At 44.7% G+C, this 19,440-nt stretch overlaps 1 protein-coding gene across 7 annotated transcripts in view; it reads right to left on the bottom strand.

Annotated features, from left to right (window-relative positions):
• slc12a7b (solute carrier family 12 member 7b) overlaps positions 1-19,440 on the bottom strand; it is a 69,258-nt gene that overhangs the window by 43,234 nt on the left and 6,584 nt on the right. The window contains exon 1 of one of the 7 annotated variants that reach the window (XM_065019438.1): positions 15,034-15,491. The exons of 4 other annotated variants lie outside the window; for them this stretch is intronic. In XM_065019438.1, coding sequence (XP_064875510.1) covers positions 15,034-15,148 — 115 coding nt within the window. In that variant the 5' untranslated portion in view covers positions 15,149-15,491. Of the gene's footprint in view, positions 1-987; positions 1,236-15,033; positions 15,492-19,440 lie in introns of those variants that run through there. 2 more of the 7 variants (XM_065019442.1, XM_065019439.1) reach the window with 2 other exon arrangements.

Here is a 19,440-nt window from a genome sequence, read left to right as displayed (position 1 = left end):
TAGACCTGAGACACCAGGTGGGTGCACACAAAAAGAGCATTACTCCGGACCTCGTGAGGCAAGATTTGAATACCCATGCTATAAAGTCCATGTTCCAATATCCACAATTGCATGCCACCTAGAATGGCCAACACTGTGCATTACCTCATTCTAAGTCCTATGTTTAGCTAGTATCAAAATTGGAACAACAACCGACCCACAGCAAAAGAAACCTTCCAAGTCAGAAACCAGGAATATTGATGAACATCTCTCTGCAAAACGAGTCGATATTCATGCTTCCTTCAAACAGAGAGGAGTAGGAAGACAAGAAAGAAGGGAAACCGTGTACCTGTGCTGTGTGACTGAGCTTCAGGTAGCAGTGAACTAATAGGGAGGCCAAGAGTCTCAGTCTCTATGTTAATAAATGGCCACACACACACACTATTTATAACCGCTAAGCTCCCCTCAGTGGAAGCTCTGTACAGTAAGCTTCCTAGCACTCCCAATGTTAGTTTGCCTATGGTTCACGGTACGAGAGAGAGAGAGAGAGAGAGAGAGAGAGAGAGATGGGAGTCAGAAACTATTCCCTTCAATCGCTTTACCTCGCCTTACTCCAACTCAAGCCCAGTACAGACATCAAATGTCATCCCAGGTAAATAAATCAACTTAAAATACCAAGTTTGGAAAAACGTATGCACTCACAACTGTAAGTCACTCTGGATAAGAGTGTCTGCTAAATGAATAAAATGCAAATGTAAAACATTCTACAAGAGAGAAATTAACACAAAACAAAAACATAAAGCCGACAACTACAGAAAACCTATAGAACATCATAGAACGCTCCATCAATAGCCAATCAATAGGTTAGTACAGCAGCCTTTGCAGCCCATGATAACTAGGTAGGAGCCTGCATCTAGGGGGGTAAGAAAGTCAAGCGTAGCGAGATAGAAGTCTGACTCTAGGGGGTAAAAAAAAAATCCTCCAGGTGAGAGTCGCCCAGGAACTTACCCCTCCGTCGCGACTGCGAGCCTTCCCCTTGCTCCATGCTGGAGTGGAGAGGGGCTGAAGGGGGAGACGTCCCTGTAGTGCTGCTGCTGTTACGGGGTCCCAGGTGATGGAGGAGAGGACGGGAGCTGTGTGGCTATGGTAGAGACGCTACGTCGCTGAGCGCTCTGTGAGTGAGGACCAGCTCAGTGTGTGTGTGTGTGTGTGTGTGTGTGTGTGTGTGTGCATATATGTGTGTGTGTATATATATATATGTGTGTGTGTGTGTGTGTGTGAGTGAGTGAGAGAGAGAGACACTGGCTGATGGAGATGGCAGCAGCCACGCATCCCAGCCCCCACCCCACTCCTGATCATCACCGCCTCACACACTCTCTCTCTCTCTCTCTCTCACACACTCTCAGAGGGGAGGAGCAGCAAAAGAGGGCCAGAGGAAGGCAGGAAGAGGGAGAAAGTGAGAGTTGGAGAGAGGATGAGTGAGAGAGACAAGTAGGAGGAGGGAGGGAGAGATGTGCAGCTGCTCCTCTACCCATGAACAGCTAGCGCTCCATTTTATTCCAAGCCTCTGAACAGAGCAGAAACAAGGGTTTACATTACCACACACATCCTGCAGGCAGACAGTACAGACATTCGTATCCTCAGAACACAAACACAATTGCCTACATGGTAACACACATTCTGTCCTAAATGCCCACAAGGGACATTATCCACGATCTGCCTGCCTTGAAACAAAAAACGGAGACCTTCGTGGGAAAGCCCCGTGCATGGCTAAGCAAGTGCCTCTCGTCCATGACAGGTCAGATTCATTACAAAACAGCAAAAGCTAGAATGCAATCAATGACTGAATATTTTGCATCAAGCAAGGTTGATAAAACAATGGCACTTAGCGCAAGAATAATGTGAGAGTGAAGTGGAGAATTGGGTTTGAGAACAATGAGTTTAACTGTCGTTGGCCTTTCAGTTGACTTTGCAGTTGGATGTGAAGTTGGATGTTTGGAGTATAGAAGGGGATGATGCCTAGTGTATGGTGCCTGCGCTAGGGTGCCGGTGCCTGCGCTAGGGTGCCGGTGCCTGCTAAAGCTGATCAATGCAAGTTCTACTAGGGTTTGACATATGACAACTTTGCTCCTGGACTGTATGTTAGTCACATGGTACTGTAGGTGTCGGAGGTGGACAGTTGAGCTGTAACCTCACTACTGGGACTTAGTGAGATGAGCCTAATCCCAACCTTAGATCACTGTGGTCAAAACAACCACACAGTAAAACAAACTTTGCCGTTTGACACTCTCTCTAAATCAGTCGATGTATTGCAACAGACTTCTGTGCAAAACAATAGAACCCAATCTAATAGTATTACCTGTAGCAAGAGGACATGGTCTGGTAAACTGTTTTTCCCTATCATTTTTCCATGAGAAACGGTTGCATATTCTAAAGGACTTTTTTACCTGACTTTTCAAGCAAAAGGGCTGTCAATGAGAGTGTCAGAACAGCCCATAGCCTAAGTCGTCCTAGGAAGAGTTTAACCAATCTGGTTTGAGATTTAGAATTCAAACGGATGCCAACATGGTGGACTGGTTTGCCAAGCGTTGTACCTGTAACCAGGCAGAGAGAGAGAGAACTGTAATGCCCAAGTCCAATGCCCATTAATCACCTCTCTAAAACCATGTGAACTAGACAGTAAATCACTTAACCAGATTAGCCAAATCCTGTCCTTTTAATAAAACACACCACTGAACTATGTGCTCTGGTAGGGACAGGCAATATAGAACACCATAGAACGCTATGGTGGGAACTATGGTGGTCACTGGTCAGAGGCTGAACAGTAGTACGAGAACGACCTGGCTTTGCCATCCAGTCACTGGGACTGGATTGACTGCATCTTGATATCCCCTCTGAAATGGCCTTGGATGAACTACCTACACGTTGTCATTGAAGCAAAACTGAGGAGAGTTTGACTGTCAACCTAAAGTATAGGCTGTGCTGCATAGTGTGCATATATAATGAGGTGAAAGAGAGATACAGTGCGGTCACCAAAAGTGAAATACAAAAAATAGGGATGCTTTGGTGAGTAGAGGGAGGGAGCTTGGCTTACTGAGGCTCTGTCAGGTCTGTTGTACTCTGTGAAGCTGTAAGCTTTTAAGACTATCAGGTAAATCACTGTTGTCCATTACGTAACAGTGAGTGAGTGACCGAGTGAGTGAGTCAGAAGGGATAGAAGGACAGAGAGAGAGGGTGGGTCAACTGGGGGCGATGAGCTGGAGGCTCAATGATGCTTAAACCAGCTGACATCAATTACTCACACATACATCATAATGCAAGCAGCATCGACTATAAAGAAGGTACATAGCCTAATATATCTACTAGCGTATATCATCCCAAAACTCCTCCTTGTAACGTTACATAGTGCTCCTCCTTGTAACGTTACATAGTGCTCCTCCTTGTAACGTTACATAGTGCTCCTCCTTGTAACGTTACATAGTGCTCCTCCTTGTAACGTTACATAGTGCTCCTCCTTGTAACGTTACATAGAGATGCAACTGAATGGATCCTAGGCAATTGCTACAAGTATTTCAGGGCAGTAGGTTGTCTCAGGGCCGTTTAGTTAGTCTGTCAGAGAGAGAGATGTGTCAGGCCAGCGTTATGTGAGCAGAGACGAGCGGACCATTACTAAGGCCAAACAAACCAATAACCACTCTCCCCTTTGCCCAGGTGGGGGTTGATCCGAAGAGGATGTAGGGTCTGTTGAAAGTGTTCAGGCTATATTAAAATGTCTGTGATGCTTTTGTTCAACTCACGGATGGAACACAATGTTTCTATGGTTTCCTCTAAGAGAAGTGTTCACATACTGGCTTGATTAACTTTGTGGCCTCTTATGAAATACAATTCTACCATGATAGCTATGATCTAATTTACTAATATAAATTGCATTAAATTGGATACATTTAAACATTAATTTGTTCAGTGAAAAAGTCATTGTTTTATTAATACCACAAGAGACGTTCTTTCATTCACACACATTCACAGGAATAAAATAATCCATCAATAAAAACTGTTAAAAGATAAATTCTTCAACAAACAATAGGCCTAAATAAAGTCATGACTGTGTTTGGAAAAATAAGCCAGCAATGAAAGCTTGTAACCTCAACTGATGATTGAGATGCTGAAATAAAATGGTTGTGAAATTTGCCATTGCATTTGTGGGAAAAAGTGTAGTTCCTTAAACTGGTGAAGTCACACTCATCACGTGATGAAAATCATATTTTTAAAATCATTTTTTTTCTCTTTTTTTTCTCCCCAATACTTTATTTAAAGATTTTCAGAACATCTTGTCATTAACTCCTGAGAGTGGTAAGGAAGAAGTTTACACAAAAGTCACAGTATGCCACTCATTCTCAATAGATTCTAAAACAGAAGGGTTAATGGAGAGATGGACGGGATGGACAAAAGTCCAGGCTTCTCCAGAGGGTGTCACTGTTAGGTAGATCGGAGATCCTTCAGGTACTGGGGTGCGTTCAGCAGGACGCAACATTTTGGAACATTCAGATAGAAAAGGAATAAGGTCGGCTCTATTCGTGACATTTCTATCTGCAATGTTCGAGAGTGTTTTTCAACTGAACGTGGCCCTGGTGCATGCAAGCACACATACACACGCACACTTCTTAACAAGAGATCGTCCTTTGTGTGATCGTGATGAAAAGCACGATTGCACCAAAACCAAGGCTACTTTTTGTCCAAGATTGCCCTCTCAATAAGCATCAATGCCATGTACACTTCCTAACGGTATTTGGCAAAGCAACGAACAGGGATTTGATGGGCTCAAGTAGGAACCAGGTGTTTTCCAGTTTCCCCTTCTAAATTCCAGAACCCATGGTTGTCACAGCAGCCAAACCATAAACGTAGGAAAACAAGCTGCGGGCTGACCACTTTAATAACTTGACGCAATGGACGGAGTGAATCAGCAAATTTACCAGGACTCAGGAGAACTAGTGGATGTTCCTCTCTAATAGATTTGAACTTGTTAAACTAAGGCAACAAACAAGAGAACTACAGTTCCCACTTCATTTGGTTGCATTATCCACAGTCAGTGGATCTCATTAGTGGGCGTAATGGATGTAAAACCTACTACCTAATGCCCCATAACACTTCCGGTTCTCTTGTTTTCCCAACTCAAAACTATCTAGTGAGAATGAACAACAGAAGAATGTCAACAGTGTCGATCAAAGACCACTTAGTGGTGGGAGAGTAAGAATGGCAGTGTGTGGGGTCTGTATTGTCCACATTAAAATGCAGTTAAAGCCATCCACAGGCCCTGAGTGGAGTCAATGTCAGAGGAGAAATAAACCAGCACCAGTAGTATAGCCAGCACTATAGCCACACCCAGGAATCTAAACAGAAGAGCACAGAGGGAGGACAGAGAAAGCAGAAGAGTGGTGGTGTGTGTGTCAAGTCGGGAAGCTGATGAAGAAGCACGTGATTCTCACGTGCGCCATGCTGCTGGGCCGGCCTCCAGAGAGAAGGAGCGAAAGAGAGGAGGGAGACTGAGTGAGGGCGAAAGAGAAATAGGGGAGGGCAAAAGAGAAATAGGGGAGGGCGAAAGAGAAATAGGGGAGAGGGAGAAAGAGAAATAGGGGAGGGCAAAAGAGAAATAGGGGAGGGCAAAAGAGAAATAGGGGAGGGCGAAAGTGAAATAGGAGAAATAGGGGAGAGGGCAAAAGAGAAATAGGGGAGGGAGAAAGAGAAATAGGGGAGGGAGAAAGAGAAATAGGGGAGGGCAAAAGGAAATAGGAGAAATAGGGGAGGGCGAAAGAGAAATAGGGGAGGGAGAAACAGAAATAGGAGAAATAGGGGAGGGTGAAAGAGAAATAGGGGAGGGCAAAAGAGAAATAGGGGAGGGCAAAAGAGAAATAGGAGAAATAGGGGAGAGGGTGAAAGAGAAATAGGGGAGGGCAAAAGAGAAATAGGGGAGGGCGAAAGAGAAATAGGGGAGGGCGAAAGAGAAATAGGGGAGGGCGAAAGAGAAATAGGGGAGGGCGAAAGAGAAATAGGGAAGGGAGAAAGAGAAAAAAAGACAGACAAAGCCAGAGAGATAATGAGATGATGAAAAGCTATGCACCAACCGGCAGACATGTCTCTCTCTCTCTCTCCCACCTTCAGTCCCAGGTAAGACTCTAAAAACACTGCCCAGTGTTTTTAGTTTCAGACTGGCCTAGTACAGTACAGAACACACATCTCATTTCTCTCCTAACCCTCGGGCCAGTCTGAAACTAGTGGAGTGAGAGAGACAGAGTCCAGACTGAGTGATTTTCACTTTCACCAGTGGAGGATGAAGTGCATTTGATTGTTTTTGAAGTAGGTTACATGGCCGTTTTGTAATTTAACCCTATAAGGCCTATAATTCTGTCATCATAATAATGACATTACATAAGGTTGCTATGAGCTGACGTATGCCGTCATTAGCTGTTTATGACATCTGCTAGACTATGTAAGCCCTTATGACAAAGGGTTCAAGCATGTAGAGATATGGTCATTCAATCAAATGTAGGCTATTGTTGACGATTTTCTACTCAGAGCAGGTTGGTGTTGAGCCATTTCCTGAGGATATAGCATGGAAACCAACTTGTGTTAAGTAATAGTCTGCCAATGTGAGGGGGAGAAACATGCAGGAGGCTTATCAGTTGTGCCACATTGAGGGTCAAGCACCCAGGAGGGGGGCTTTGTGGGGCGGGTTCATAGGGCATAAAAAAACAGAATGTGTGAGGCCACCGTAGCTCTCTCGTCCCAGACTCTCAACAAATCCGTTCAACCGCTTACCAACAAACCACAGTGATACAGAGCCTATCAATCAAATGAGTGCGAAAGCATTCACAGCCATGTTGTACCAACGTTACTCTGTGAATCTGGATGGGGTTGTGTAACCTGTCGCTGTGTGTTTGTGTGTGGGAAAACCCTCAGTGCTGATGACATGAAGGGATGTGGTGGGGCCTACGGATCAAGGCCCAGGTGAGGGGGGAGAGAGGGGGAAAGGCTTGAGGGTGGGTGCCATTATTCAGAGAACAGAGATACCAAAGAGAGACTCTTCATTCATAACCGCATACACAACCAGCTTCCTGTGCAGTACACACACTTCCCCTACAGCAAACAAGTGTAAGAGACCATGCTCTTTTTGTGACATGTGACTCCCTCCCTTTCTCCAACTGCAAACAATCCCAATGAACACATTAGATTACGCAATCCTCAGTCGAGGGAAGGCACTCACAGAAACACCTTGCATCGGTGTGTTTGTTCATAGAAAACACACCAATCACTTGCTCTAACACCACTGGGTCTGTCATGTCAAATAAAGTCCCCCTGACAAAAAGTGCTCGATGTGTTCTAGCTTCTGTTGCTAGGGCTGTTGATAAAACTAGCAAAATTTGGACCGGATTGCGTAATGAACCAAAGCATCCGTTGCTATGCTGGTTGCTTGGCTCTATTTGACCTCGTAGATGTAGCGAAGGAAGGAGGACGCGGGCAGTTCTAGTTCCATTTCACCACATAAAGTCCACACAAAATTATTACCTCAGAATTGCTCTCCAAGAACGGTGTTTTTGACGGTGACAACCTGCTGACTACCTTCTGCTTCAGAAAAATATTGTTAAATAGGAAGAAATTATTTAAGCTGTTTTTAGATAGATTTTATGTTGACATTGCAAGCTACTTCCCTCAGCCTGCCTAGTCAGCTAGCTATCCAGACAGACAGTTTGATTTAGCTAACATTATATAGCTTGCTAAGTGTTATAGTAGATTTCTGTTTGTATGTAGCTTGCACTTTAATGGTATCCCTCGAGGAGATTTTATTTTTATCTTTCCAACCAGGCGAAGTATTACGAAGGCATCACTGATCTCGACAAGAGGCGCAACATTCGTAAGGGGGCAGGGAAATTCACAATTCAGGGTAACGTTAAGCAGTTCATTTCTATTAGATATCTGGAAGGTGTTAAATACAACCATTTAACAACCATTTTTCATCTATCTAGTTGGTCATCTACATGTTGCTAGCTATACATTTAGTTATATGTCTGTCATATTGAGGTATCTAGCTATAAGTTAACCCTGATCAATCAAATGGATAGGTGTAAGCAATTATGGTAACTTAAACTGCCCTTAACGAGTCGTCTTCGCTAGACAGAGAGAGAGAGGAAGAAAGTGAGAAAGAACGTGACAGGGAGAGAGAGAGGTAGGAAGAGAGTGAAAGACAGCAATATTTGGAGAGAGAGAAACAGAAAGACAGCAGTGCAAATTTACTTATTTCAACAACTCTACCATCGACTGTCCGAGACACCCAGGAGGTATCCCATCCACCAGATCCAGTTCGGATCAGTCTGATACTCTGTGTCAGAAGGGGACAAGCTTAAGGTAGGCTATACTTTAAAAAACAGTTGAAAAGTACATATCTTCCCTTCATAACACTTCACTAATCCATCAAATGTTCTCACAGGTGGCTTGTGTCGGACTGGAGGAACAGGGGCAGGTAAGTCCAGTCACTGGACTAGAAGACACGAGTGAGGTTCTCATCACTAGTGTCCAAGTCCAGTCACTGGGCAGGTAAGTCTCAGTCACTAGTGGACTAAGAAGACACAGTGAGGTTCTCATCACTAGTGTCCAACAGGGGCAGGTAAGTCCAGTCACTGGACTAGAAGACACGAGTGAGGTTCTCATCACTAGTGTCCAACAGGGGCAGGTAAGTCCAGTCACTGGACTAGAAGACACGAGTGAGGTTCTCATCACTAGTGTCCAACAGGGGCAGGTAAGTCCAGTCACTGGACTAGAAGACACGAGTGAGGTTCTCATCACTAGTGTCCAACAGGGGCAGGTAAGTCCAGTCACTGGACTAGAAGACACGAGTGAGGTTCTCATCACTAGTGTCCAACAGGGGCAGGTAAGTCCAGTCACTGGACTAGAAGACACGAGTGAGGTTCTCATCACTAGTGTCCAACAGGGGCAGGTAAGTCCAGTCACTGGACTAGAAGACACGAGTGAGGTTCTCATCACTAGTGTCCAACAGGGGCAGGTAAGTCCAGCTGCTCTCTGTGGCCGGATGGAGGACCTTCGGGAGGTCGTTCCTCCATCACACTCCTGGTTAGACAATTTTACAATTGATCATGCTCAAGCTCTTTTGCAGGAGCAGCATCCAGAAGTAGGCTTCCTCGCGGTGGAAGGCATCGCCATGCTGTCATCAGTACCAACACTGGCCCAGGGGTTTGCCCAGATAGTCAATCTCAAGGCTAACCACTGGGTCACAGTAAGTAACCTCCGCTGCTAGGTAGGTACTGTTAAGGTGTATGACTCCAGTGGTCACGACACCACCCCAGAGTTTCTCTCACAACTCACCGCTCTCTTATCTTTTCCAGGGACCTCTGTGACTGGAGTGGCCAGCAGTAGAAGTTGGTTGGTAAGTACAGTTGAAGTCGGAAGTTTACATACTCCTTAGCCAAATACATTTAAACTCAGTTTTTCACAGTTCCTGACATTTAACCCTAGTAAAAATTCCCCATCTTAGGATCACCACATTATTTTAAGAATGTGAAAATGTCAGAATAATAGTAGAGAGTGATTTCAGCTTTTATTTTTCATCATATTCCCAATGGGTCAGAAGTTTACACACACTCAATTAGTATTTGGTAGCATTGCCTTTAAATTATTTAACTTGGGTCAAACTCGGGTAGCTTTCCACAAGCTTTCCACAATAAGTTAGGTGAATGTTGGCCCATTCCTCCTGACAGAGCTGGTGTAACTGAGTCAGGTTTGTAGGCCTCCTTGCTCACACACGCCTTTTCAGTTCTGGCCACAAATTCTTTATGGGATTGAGGTCAGGGCTTTGTGATGGCCACTCCAATACCTTGACTTTGTTGTCCTTAAGCCATTTTGCCACAACTTTGGAAGTATGCTTGGGGTCATTGTCCATTTGGAAGACCCATTTGCGACCAAGCTTTAACTTCCTGACTGATGTCTTGAGATGTTGCTTCAATATAGCCACACAATTTTCCCGCCTCATGATGCCATCTATTTTGTGAAGTGCATCAGTCCCTCCTGCAGCAAAGCACCCACAAAACATGATGCTGCCACCCAAGTGCTTCACGGTTGGGATGGTGTTCTTCGGCTTGCAAACCTCCCCCTTTTTCCTCCTAACATTATGATGATCATTATGGTCAAACAGTTCTATTTTTGTTTCGTCAGACCAGAGGACATTTCTCCAAATAGTATGATCCTTGTCCCCATGTGCAGTTACAAACCGTAGTCTGGCTTTATGGCGGTTTTAGAGCAGTGGCTTCTTCCTTGCTGAGCAGCCTTTCAGCTTATGTCGATATAGGACTCGTTTTACTGTGGATATAGATATTTTTGTACCCGTTTCCTCCAGCATCTTCACAAGGTCCTTTGCTGTTGTTCTGGGATTGATTTGCACTTTTTGCACCAAAGTACGTTCATCTCTAGGAGACAGAACACGTCTCCTTCCTGAGCGGTATGACGGCTGCATGGTCATTTTCTGTAATTTTCCCAGCTGTTTAAAGACAGTCAATTTAGTGAATTAAGTGAAATAATCTGTCTGTAAACAATTGTTGGAAAAATTACTTGTGTCATGCAAAAAGTAGATGTCCTAACCGACTTGCCAAAAATATAATTTGTTAACAAGAAATTTGTGGAGTGGTTGAAAAACTAGTTTTAATGATTCCAACCTAAGTGTATGTAAACTTCCGACTTCAACTGTATATAGCACATGTATCGGTATTGTATTGCAAGTAATGTTTACAAGCATGTAAATATTTGTATATTTTTCCAATAGTTTGCTGGTAAAATGTTGAAACTTGCTTGAGTTGGCTGTAAATGTATACATTTGCATACTAAATGTATTCAATGGAAGTTACATTTTCAATTGACTGAAATTGACTGTTCAGCTGCCTAGTTCCTTACTGGTCCTTAACCCCTTCTCCTTAGCCATTCATCTTTTGTGCCCAATTCCAAATCAAACTTCAGGCCAGGGTTGGTATGGAATTGGACATTGGTTTCTAGTTAATGTTTGCATATCTGGAGGTTCTAGATTTGTGTATGTAATATGGCCCAGAGCCCATTACACAGCAGGGATGAGTCATCACCATATCACTACACCTATCCATGCCCCATCAGGTCAAACACTAAAGATTAAAGGCCGTAATTAAGGGGTTAAAGGCCGTAATTTAAAAAAATATATACATTTAAAAAACCTTGTCGGCCTGTACCTTGACGTCGTGAGAGGGTTTCCAACTAAACCAGGCCCATGTTATTGAACATTAAGTATCCTCTTTGTTTTCTTCTCCATCCCACCCCCCCTGACTGAGACTGGCTGCCTGTCAAGGACAAGTGACAGGAAGAACTCGCCGCTGCACCAGTCTCTTGATTCTGCCTCTTCTCTCTCTCTCTCCTCTCCCTCCAATGTTTAAGACATTGATTTCATGTTGTTGAAATGTTAACAAGGCACCAAAAGTGGTTTGAAGTAATGTTATCATCATTACCGAAACAGCTAAATTATCGCAGAAATCAGCTTTGTTTAACATAGCGGGGATGAAAAGAACGTCATTTTGGCTGTAATGATCATTCAAATTTCGACGCATTAGGTCATTATAGGATACAAACTAAATTGAAGGAAGGTGCTTTCACACAGAGGTATGGTTCCTGAGTTAATTAATCAATTAACATACCATTATGCTTACGGTAATGTAGAAAAATACCGGGCAGGCCATTATTTTGGCTGTGGGAGCAATTATTAGGAAATGGAAGACATACAAGACCACTGATAATCTCCCTCGATCTGGGGCTCCACGCAAGATCTCACCCTGTGGGGTCAAAATTATCACAAGAACGGTGAGCAAAAATCCCAGAACCACAAGGGGGGGGATCTAGTGAATGACCTGCAGAGAGCTGGGACCAAAGTAACAAAGCCTACCATCAGTAACACACTACGCCCCCAGGGACTCAAATCCTGCAGTGCCAGACATGTACTGGCTTAAGCAGGGGGACATGTCCAGGCCCATCTGAAGTTTGCTAGAGAGCATTTGGATGATCCAGAAGAAGATTGGGAGAATGTCATATGGTCAGATGAAACCAAAATAGAATGCTGAGTTGCATCCAAAGAACTCCATACCTACTGTGAAGCATGGGGGTGGAAACATCATGCTTTGGGGCTGTTTTTCTGCAAAGGGACCAGGACGACTGATCCGTGTAAAGGAAAGAATGAATGGGTCCATGTATCATGAGATTGAGTGAAAACCTCCTTTCATCAGCAAGGGCATTGAAGATGAAACGTGGCTGGGTCTTTCAGCATGACAATGATCCCAAACACACCGCCCAGGCAACGAAGGAGTGGCTTCGTAAGAAGCATTTCAAGGTCCTGGAGTGGCCTAGCCAGTCTCCAGATCTCAACCCCATAGAATTTTTTTGGAGGGAGTTGATTTGCACTTGCCCAGCAACAGCCCCAAAACATCACTGCTCTAGAGGAGCAGTAACATTTTGTCTGTCATAGTTGAAGTGTACCTATGATGAAAATTACAGGCCTCTCTCATCTTTTTAAGTGGGAGAACTTGCACAATTGGTGGCTGACTAAATACTTTTTTGCCCACTGTATGTCAAGGCCCAACTCCCTATTAAGACACAGTATGTTGGCGTGTCCGATATTTTGGCAGTTACCTGTACATAAGATAAATCTTACAGTAGTTTCAGGGTGAAAATACACATCAGGGATACTGTACTACACAGGACTTTAGACAGAAAGTGTGACTCTGGCTGCATGCTTATCAATTAGTAACGGTTACTGCACATCTACAGTACATAGCAGGAGTACTGCTAGAGATAACAACACCACCACTGCAACAGAGAGTCTGGCGAGGTAGCCTGGATTTAAACTATACCAGACCTGGGAAAAACAGGAAGCACATGCCTGCAGAGATACACAACAGATTGAACACTGTGCCTACTTTTGCATTACAGAATATTTCACCTGCTCTGTACAGTGACTATGTCCATACTGGTAGGTTATAGCCAATCCATGTCAAGGAAGGCCATACACAAGCATGGTAAATCAGCTAGCGGCAACCTCATGTTAAAAATCATCCAACTGCATTGTTTTTCATGTCCACTGAGCAAACATGCCATCAGCACAGGATATTTTGGTCAATGTAAATCCTAATTGGACAAACATGAAAAGGCACTGCTTCTCATTTGGGGAGAACTACATTTAGCTCAGCTCAAAATTCTGTTTTATCCAAACCACAAAAGATACCTGTTTATAGAAAGGGCTGTCTTTTCCAAGCCAAGGCCAATGGAACTAGCCCAGTTGTTTAGTTTGGCTGGCTAGTGCAATATGCTAAAAGCACGATGACTTTAGCTTCGTAGACCTTTGAGTGCAATGCATAAGTGCATGCTACATCTGAAATGGTTTACTTGTACCCTGTTATTCAAATGGTTTTTTTCTTCCCTTCTTTTTTTGTTGAGCTCAGGAATAATTTGACACAGATGTCAGCTTTGTGTTCAGTTCCAGTTTAAATACTCTTAAAGAATGAGGGAGAGGCAGAAAGAGACAGACAGAGGTGTTGCTTGCCTTCCCAAAATATCTGGTGGGGATGTGAGCACAAAATATTGGGGGTAAGACAATACTCACAAACACCTGAAGAAGAGGTCTTGATTGTGTCAAATTTCCCCATGTTTTTCATGTTGATCTAACCAAAGTCTAGTATTGTTATTAAAAGGGGAGTGAGTGTTATATATGTCCTATAAAGCAGAAACCAGACCCATTAGCCAACAACTAGACCAATCAATAACACTGGCTGCTATCTGACTCTTGCTTTTCTCGCAGTCTGAGAGTCAACAACATCAACGCATGGGGTTTCAAAGCCCTTCCCAACAGACAGACCCCTGCCAGACAGCTTATATAACCCACCATAATGGACACCACTCTTCTTCCCAGTCTGTAGAATCTCACACAGTGGGCGGCCGTAATTGTGCGTCGCGAATGGAAATTAGGGAGGAGGACCCTGATTGGCCCTCGCCTTGTGAAACAGTAGGAAAACTCAAAAACAGTAACAACTGTTTGGCACAACAATGGGGGCTCTGTGCAGTTCGTTAGCACAGACTTGTGGGAAGTTCAACTTAATGACCTTCCCTCGTTGGAGCTTGTAATTAAGAGTTGCTTCTGGTGTTGAACATGGGAAAGATGATGCAGTGGAACAGCATACTATATAATAATAATACAATTTAGCAGACGCTTTTATCCAAAGTGACCTAGTCACGCATGCATACATTTTACATGCTCTACCCACTGAGCTACAGAAGAGCACATGGCATCCCTGGGGTAAGCTGTATAGTAGCAACACATAGTAGTTTGTAGCACTACGCTCATGGAACAAAAAGACACTTGTGTCTTATTATGCCTCTGGATGCTACGGCTAATTATTTCTGCCAAACGTGACTGTGGAGAGACTGAGGGAAGGGAAGAATGAGACGAAGAAGTGTGGCAGCGTACCACTGTTGAAGTGGATCAGAGAGAGAGAAAGACAACGAGAACGAGAGAGAAAAGAGGATAAGTGGGAGTCGTGGCAAAAAGAAAAAAGAGGCATCGGAAGCACTTCTCTCACTTGAGTGTGTTGAGAGGTCCAGAAGGGTGTGACTCCATCTACTTCATTCCCAAAACCCGCAGAAACACAGCCTTAATGACACTAAAACAAAAACCCAGTTCAGCCCAAATGTACAGCCAAAGCAATTCTATCCCTAAAATGACCTGGCCACTTCTTTATTAGGGTCAAGAAAGTGACGTGCTTCAACCTTTCCCTTATCAACCATCACATTCCAATATACGTGATCCAATACCTGTATCTGATAACACAACCATGTTCACCCAATATACGACAAAACACAACTACAGAGTCATGCTCAGCCGCAACTTAGCAACAGATACTCTAGCCCATTGAAGTAACTTGCTCATCTCCCTTGCAGGGTGGAGGGAGTGAGTTGTGTGGAGAGCAAAAGCCCCCAAAATCCTTCTCTCACCTGGGAAGGGGGCATCCTCGTCTTCCTCTCTGAAAACATTGTTGTCATCTACATCATCGTCCTCCCGGGACTTCCTGCCATCCTTCACAGGAACCACTGTGAAGTTTGTAGGCATTTTCACACCATGTGCCTCTCAGCGTTTTGCCTGTCCCTCTCTTATCTCTCTCTCCTTGTTGGTTCTGCTTCTCGCCTCCTCTGTTCAGTTGTTTGCTTTGTTTTTATTCTAGGTATCTCCCTCTCTGTCCCTCTGGGCTCGTGCTCTGCCGTTGGTTCGAAGTTCTCCGTTTTTACCCCTATCGCTTGGATACCGGGTGCCCAATGTGACCAGCCCTCCCTCTCCAAATACGGAAACGCTAAACTGCCCCGCCCTGTAGAGGAAGGCACGGCTCGACACACACCGTAACGTCTCGATCTGCCCGGGGTCAGCTGTATTTCACATACTCACTGCACAACACAGTACTGTCTGTGTGAGAGCACAGAAAAAGGAAGCGGACAGCATTGATAATGGAGTTACACTGACGGGGGTGGGGTGACATTACTTCCTCTCCTTGGTCCTCTAAACCACACACCCTCACAGAGAGAGAGCTGGGCTGTGTCACAGACACACAAAGAGGAGGAGGAGGGTTTGGAATAAGAGCCTATGTGGGGTTATCAGCCCCAGTGAGAGGGGTAGCCGCTGGTGAAACTGATCGTCCTGCTTATCTCTGCAGTGTGATTCAGAAGGGTTAGCAATGCCTCCCAGACAGCCCCTTCAGGCAGCGATGGAAGGACACACTCTCCTCCATGGCGCCTGGCTTGGAGAGGTTTAGATAGTGTGCCCATGTGACTCCACTGTCTACAGCGTTGCTGTGTGTGAAGCCATGGGAACTCTCACTTCACATAAATTACCACAGAAAAGTATTGTGTTACTGTTAAATCATTCTAGTATTTTAACAGCCCTTCCCTCAGCAGGTAGAATAACAGCCTCAGGCCAGTTTCAGCCCCAAAGGAGGCTGACAGAGAGTTCTGGCACAAGGACACATCTGGCCTATTCTCTCACAGCCGAGTCAAACACAACCGGAACCCCTCAGAATATCACCAATGTTCAGGAGGATCACACCGGCTCTGAATACTGGAAGTCAGAGGGGGGGGGGGGCCTCCTCTGGAAGTCCAGAGAATAGATGTTACGAGAGCAGCACTCTCACTTGCATATGAAGCAGCAGCCCATGTCCGTTTCAGAAAACAAAGGGTACCGTAGTCACGTACACAATGACTGCTCAGGGTCAGTGTGTTTCTTCAGTTCAAGTGGTGCTCTGTTGCATTTGACTAGCCAACAGTGGCAAGAAAGAGAATCTGTCCATGGTGCTACTTCAAACTGCTTGTCAGTTGTAAAACTGAGTATGTGCAGGTAATGACGTTTTTCCTGTCTTTAGTCCCAGCATGTAGAATATCCTGAAAATGTCCTGTTGACTGAACATTGATCTGTTCAGCTTATGTGGTCTTCACACTTGTGAGTTGACGTGCACAAACAGTTGCACTCGTCTGTCGTGTCCGATACATGTTCTGGGAATCAGTGATTGCAAATTGCATTAAGCAGGCAGTGAGGCAGGCTCTGACTGGGGTGGCCAGGAGCGGATAATATTCCTCCTCTTCCGGTAAAGAAGAATAGGCCTCAGCAGTGCTTTAGCTACCTAGGCTAACACAACTGGGAGGTAGCCTAGAGGATGGAGACGGGCAGAAGCTAACCAACGCTTTGCTCGGTTTCTTCTGTCCACATCTCACAAGTGTTTTCCACCAGTACAGAATGGTCACATGCATAGCCATGTTCATCCATATCAGTTGGTCTGATAAATGTTGAGAAAGCAAATCCTGTTTTCAAGGAATCCCGTGCTATTGAGGACTCGAGAATTGACTGTAGCATGCAGACTACCTAAGGCGGTCTTAGTGTAAAACGCTCCAGAGATCCAGAGGTCCACACTCTGGCAGTGTGCCACAGCCTGAGGGGCAGAGAGGGAGATCATAGATGATCCATCTTAGAGACGAGAGGAATGTCTAATCATGAAGGATTTGACTTTGTGTACGGAGAGAATCCCTCTTCGCATTCTGAAGTCATTCCAGGGTGGTTGGAGGGTAAGGAAAGGCAATCAGGGGGGGGGATATTGGAAAATACCGTAGATTGTTTGTTTCCCAGGTGACTATAGATGTGGCGGATGCACCCAGTGTAACTTCACGTTCAAATGCAACGTCTATTACGGACAAGGCCATACAGATTAAGCGCATCATTACATGTTCAACAGAAAATGTGATATATTTGTATTTGCGGTCTATGCCATGTAGGAAAAAGCAAAATTGCTATGAAAACAAGGATAGCAGAACACAGGAGTAATATCAGGACCCTTTAACCAGAGAAACCCTGTGCCTGCGCATGTCATGGAGGCTCGTCACAACATTAGCATCGAACACGTTAAGACTCCTAGGAGAGGCGGAGATACTGATCATCTATTATTGAGAAGAGAATTGGATTGGATTGACTGTTTGTGTACCATGTCTCCTAGAGGTCTGAACCAAGAGTTTGATATCAGACGATTTCTTACCTGAATGTTAATTTACTTTGATTTGTCTTGCCTTCCAGGTTACCCACTTGGTCATTTTGTAAAGATATATTATTTTCTGAAACCATTACATGCACCCATCTCATTGTTATATCAAGGCAAAAGGCGAGACCCACATGCAGACACAGGAGGCAAATGGTTGGAGTCTTACAATGTTAATTAATCAAAAGGGGTTGGCAAGAGAATGGTCGTGGACAGGCAAAACCAGGTCAGAGTCCAGGAGGTACAGAGTGGCAGACAGGTTCGTGGTCAGGCAGGCGGGTACAGAGTCCAGGAGGTACAGAGTGGCAGACAGGTTCGTGGTCAGGCAGGCGGGTACAGAGTCCAGGAGGTACAGAGTGGCAGACAGGTTCGTGGTCAGGCAGGCGGGTACAGAGTCCAGGGGGTACAGAGTGGCAGACAGGTTCGTGGTCAGGCAGGCGGGTACAGAGTCCAGAAACAGGCAAGGGACAAAACCAAGAGGACTTAAAAAAGGAGAATGCAAAAAGCAGGAGAACCGTAAAACCACTGGTTGACTTAGAAACATACAAGACGAACTAGCACAGAGAGACAGGAAACACAGGGATAAATACACCGGGGAAAATAAGCGACACCTGGAGGGGGTGGAGACAATCACAAGGACAGATGAAACAAAACTGTCACGTCCTGATCTAATTATTGGAGGTATACAAATGTTTTTTGCACCAACCATGCGTCACGTGAGGTGAAATGTGTATATTTTGGGACGTGAACACTCAGTGTGTTTGACCTGACGAAGATCCGTGTCGAAGCGTTGTCAATAAAGCGGTGAATTGGGAGCTTTAAGAGTGTGCGGGCCTTCTCGTTCTAAAAACAAACAATCTACGACACTGTTGGAAACAACTGAACAGGGCTGTGTGGCCAAAAGGGTCAAAGGTCACCAAAGGGTTAAACAGTGTCACAGATCAATGTGTTGAGGTCACATCATGCCATCCAATGTAGGTCAACAAGTAACTCCAAGGTCTGTTCCCTAAGGTATTATTATTCCTTGTGTATTACCAATAACCTATACCGCACCTGTGTCTCCTTTAAATAGGCAGGGCAGCATGAGAAGCTATCAGCCATCTTATTTTGCATTACTCTGGCATGTACATGAGGTGAACTATGAATTTCTCCTGCGCTCTGGTAACATTTCCATAGATTTTATTGATGTCAAATTCCCAGGAGGCTGCTGAGGGGAGAATGGCTAGAAGGGAGCGAATGGAATGTCACCAAACACCTGGAAACCATGTGTTCGATGTATTTAAATACCATTCCACCAATTCCGCTCCAGCCATTACTATGAGCCCGCTCTCCCCAATTAAGGTGTCACCAACCTCCTGTGGTCAAAGTGATGATTAAGTAGGTGGTATATAGGCTACATAAACAGCATACCAAATATAAATTGAAGCTGGAAGCCAATGCATTGAATGGAGGGGAAGGGTGTAGGGGATGGGACTTCAAGAGAAGGTTACTACCTTTCAGAGTAAGATCTAAAAATACTATCCGTTGCCCATTCCTGGCACAGCAGATTGTATCGTATTGCTTGCCCTGGCCGGAATGTGGAATATCGAGCGATGGGGAAAAACCAGAAACACAGAGAGAGATTGGGTTTCTAATGGATCCACGTCAAAGTACAACCCAAGGACAGTTGGCCATGTCTATAGACTGCGCTTTCTCAATGTTTATTTACACTTCCTTCCTGCCCATTGAGAAGATTACAGGCAAGTCAATTACCCTTTTCCCCAATATCAAGAGGTCCCTGCACTGAGATCTGTAAGCCAAAGAGACAGTACAAGGGAGTTGTTGTGACAGCAAA

This window comes from Oncorhynchus nerka, linkage group LG6, assembly GCF_034236695.1.
Source record: "Oncorhynchus nerka isolate Pitt River linkage group LG6, Oner_Uvic_2.0, whole genome shotgun sequence".
Taxonomy (NCBI): Eukaryota; Metazoa; Chordata; class Actinopteri; order Salmoniformes; family Salmonidae; genus Oncorhynchus; species Oncorhynchus nerka.
This window is presented reverse-complemented; position numbering and strand designations above follow the sequence as displayed.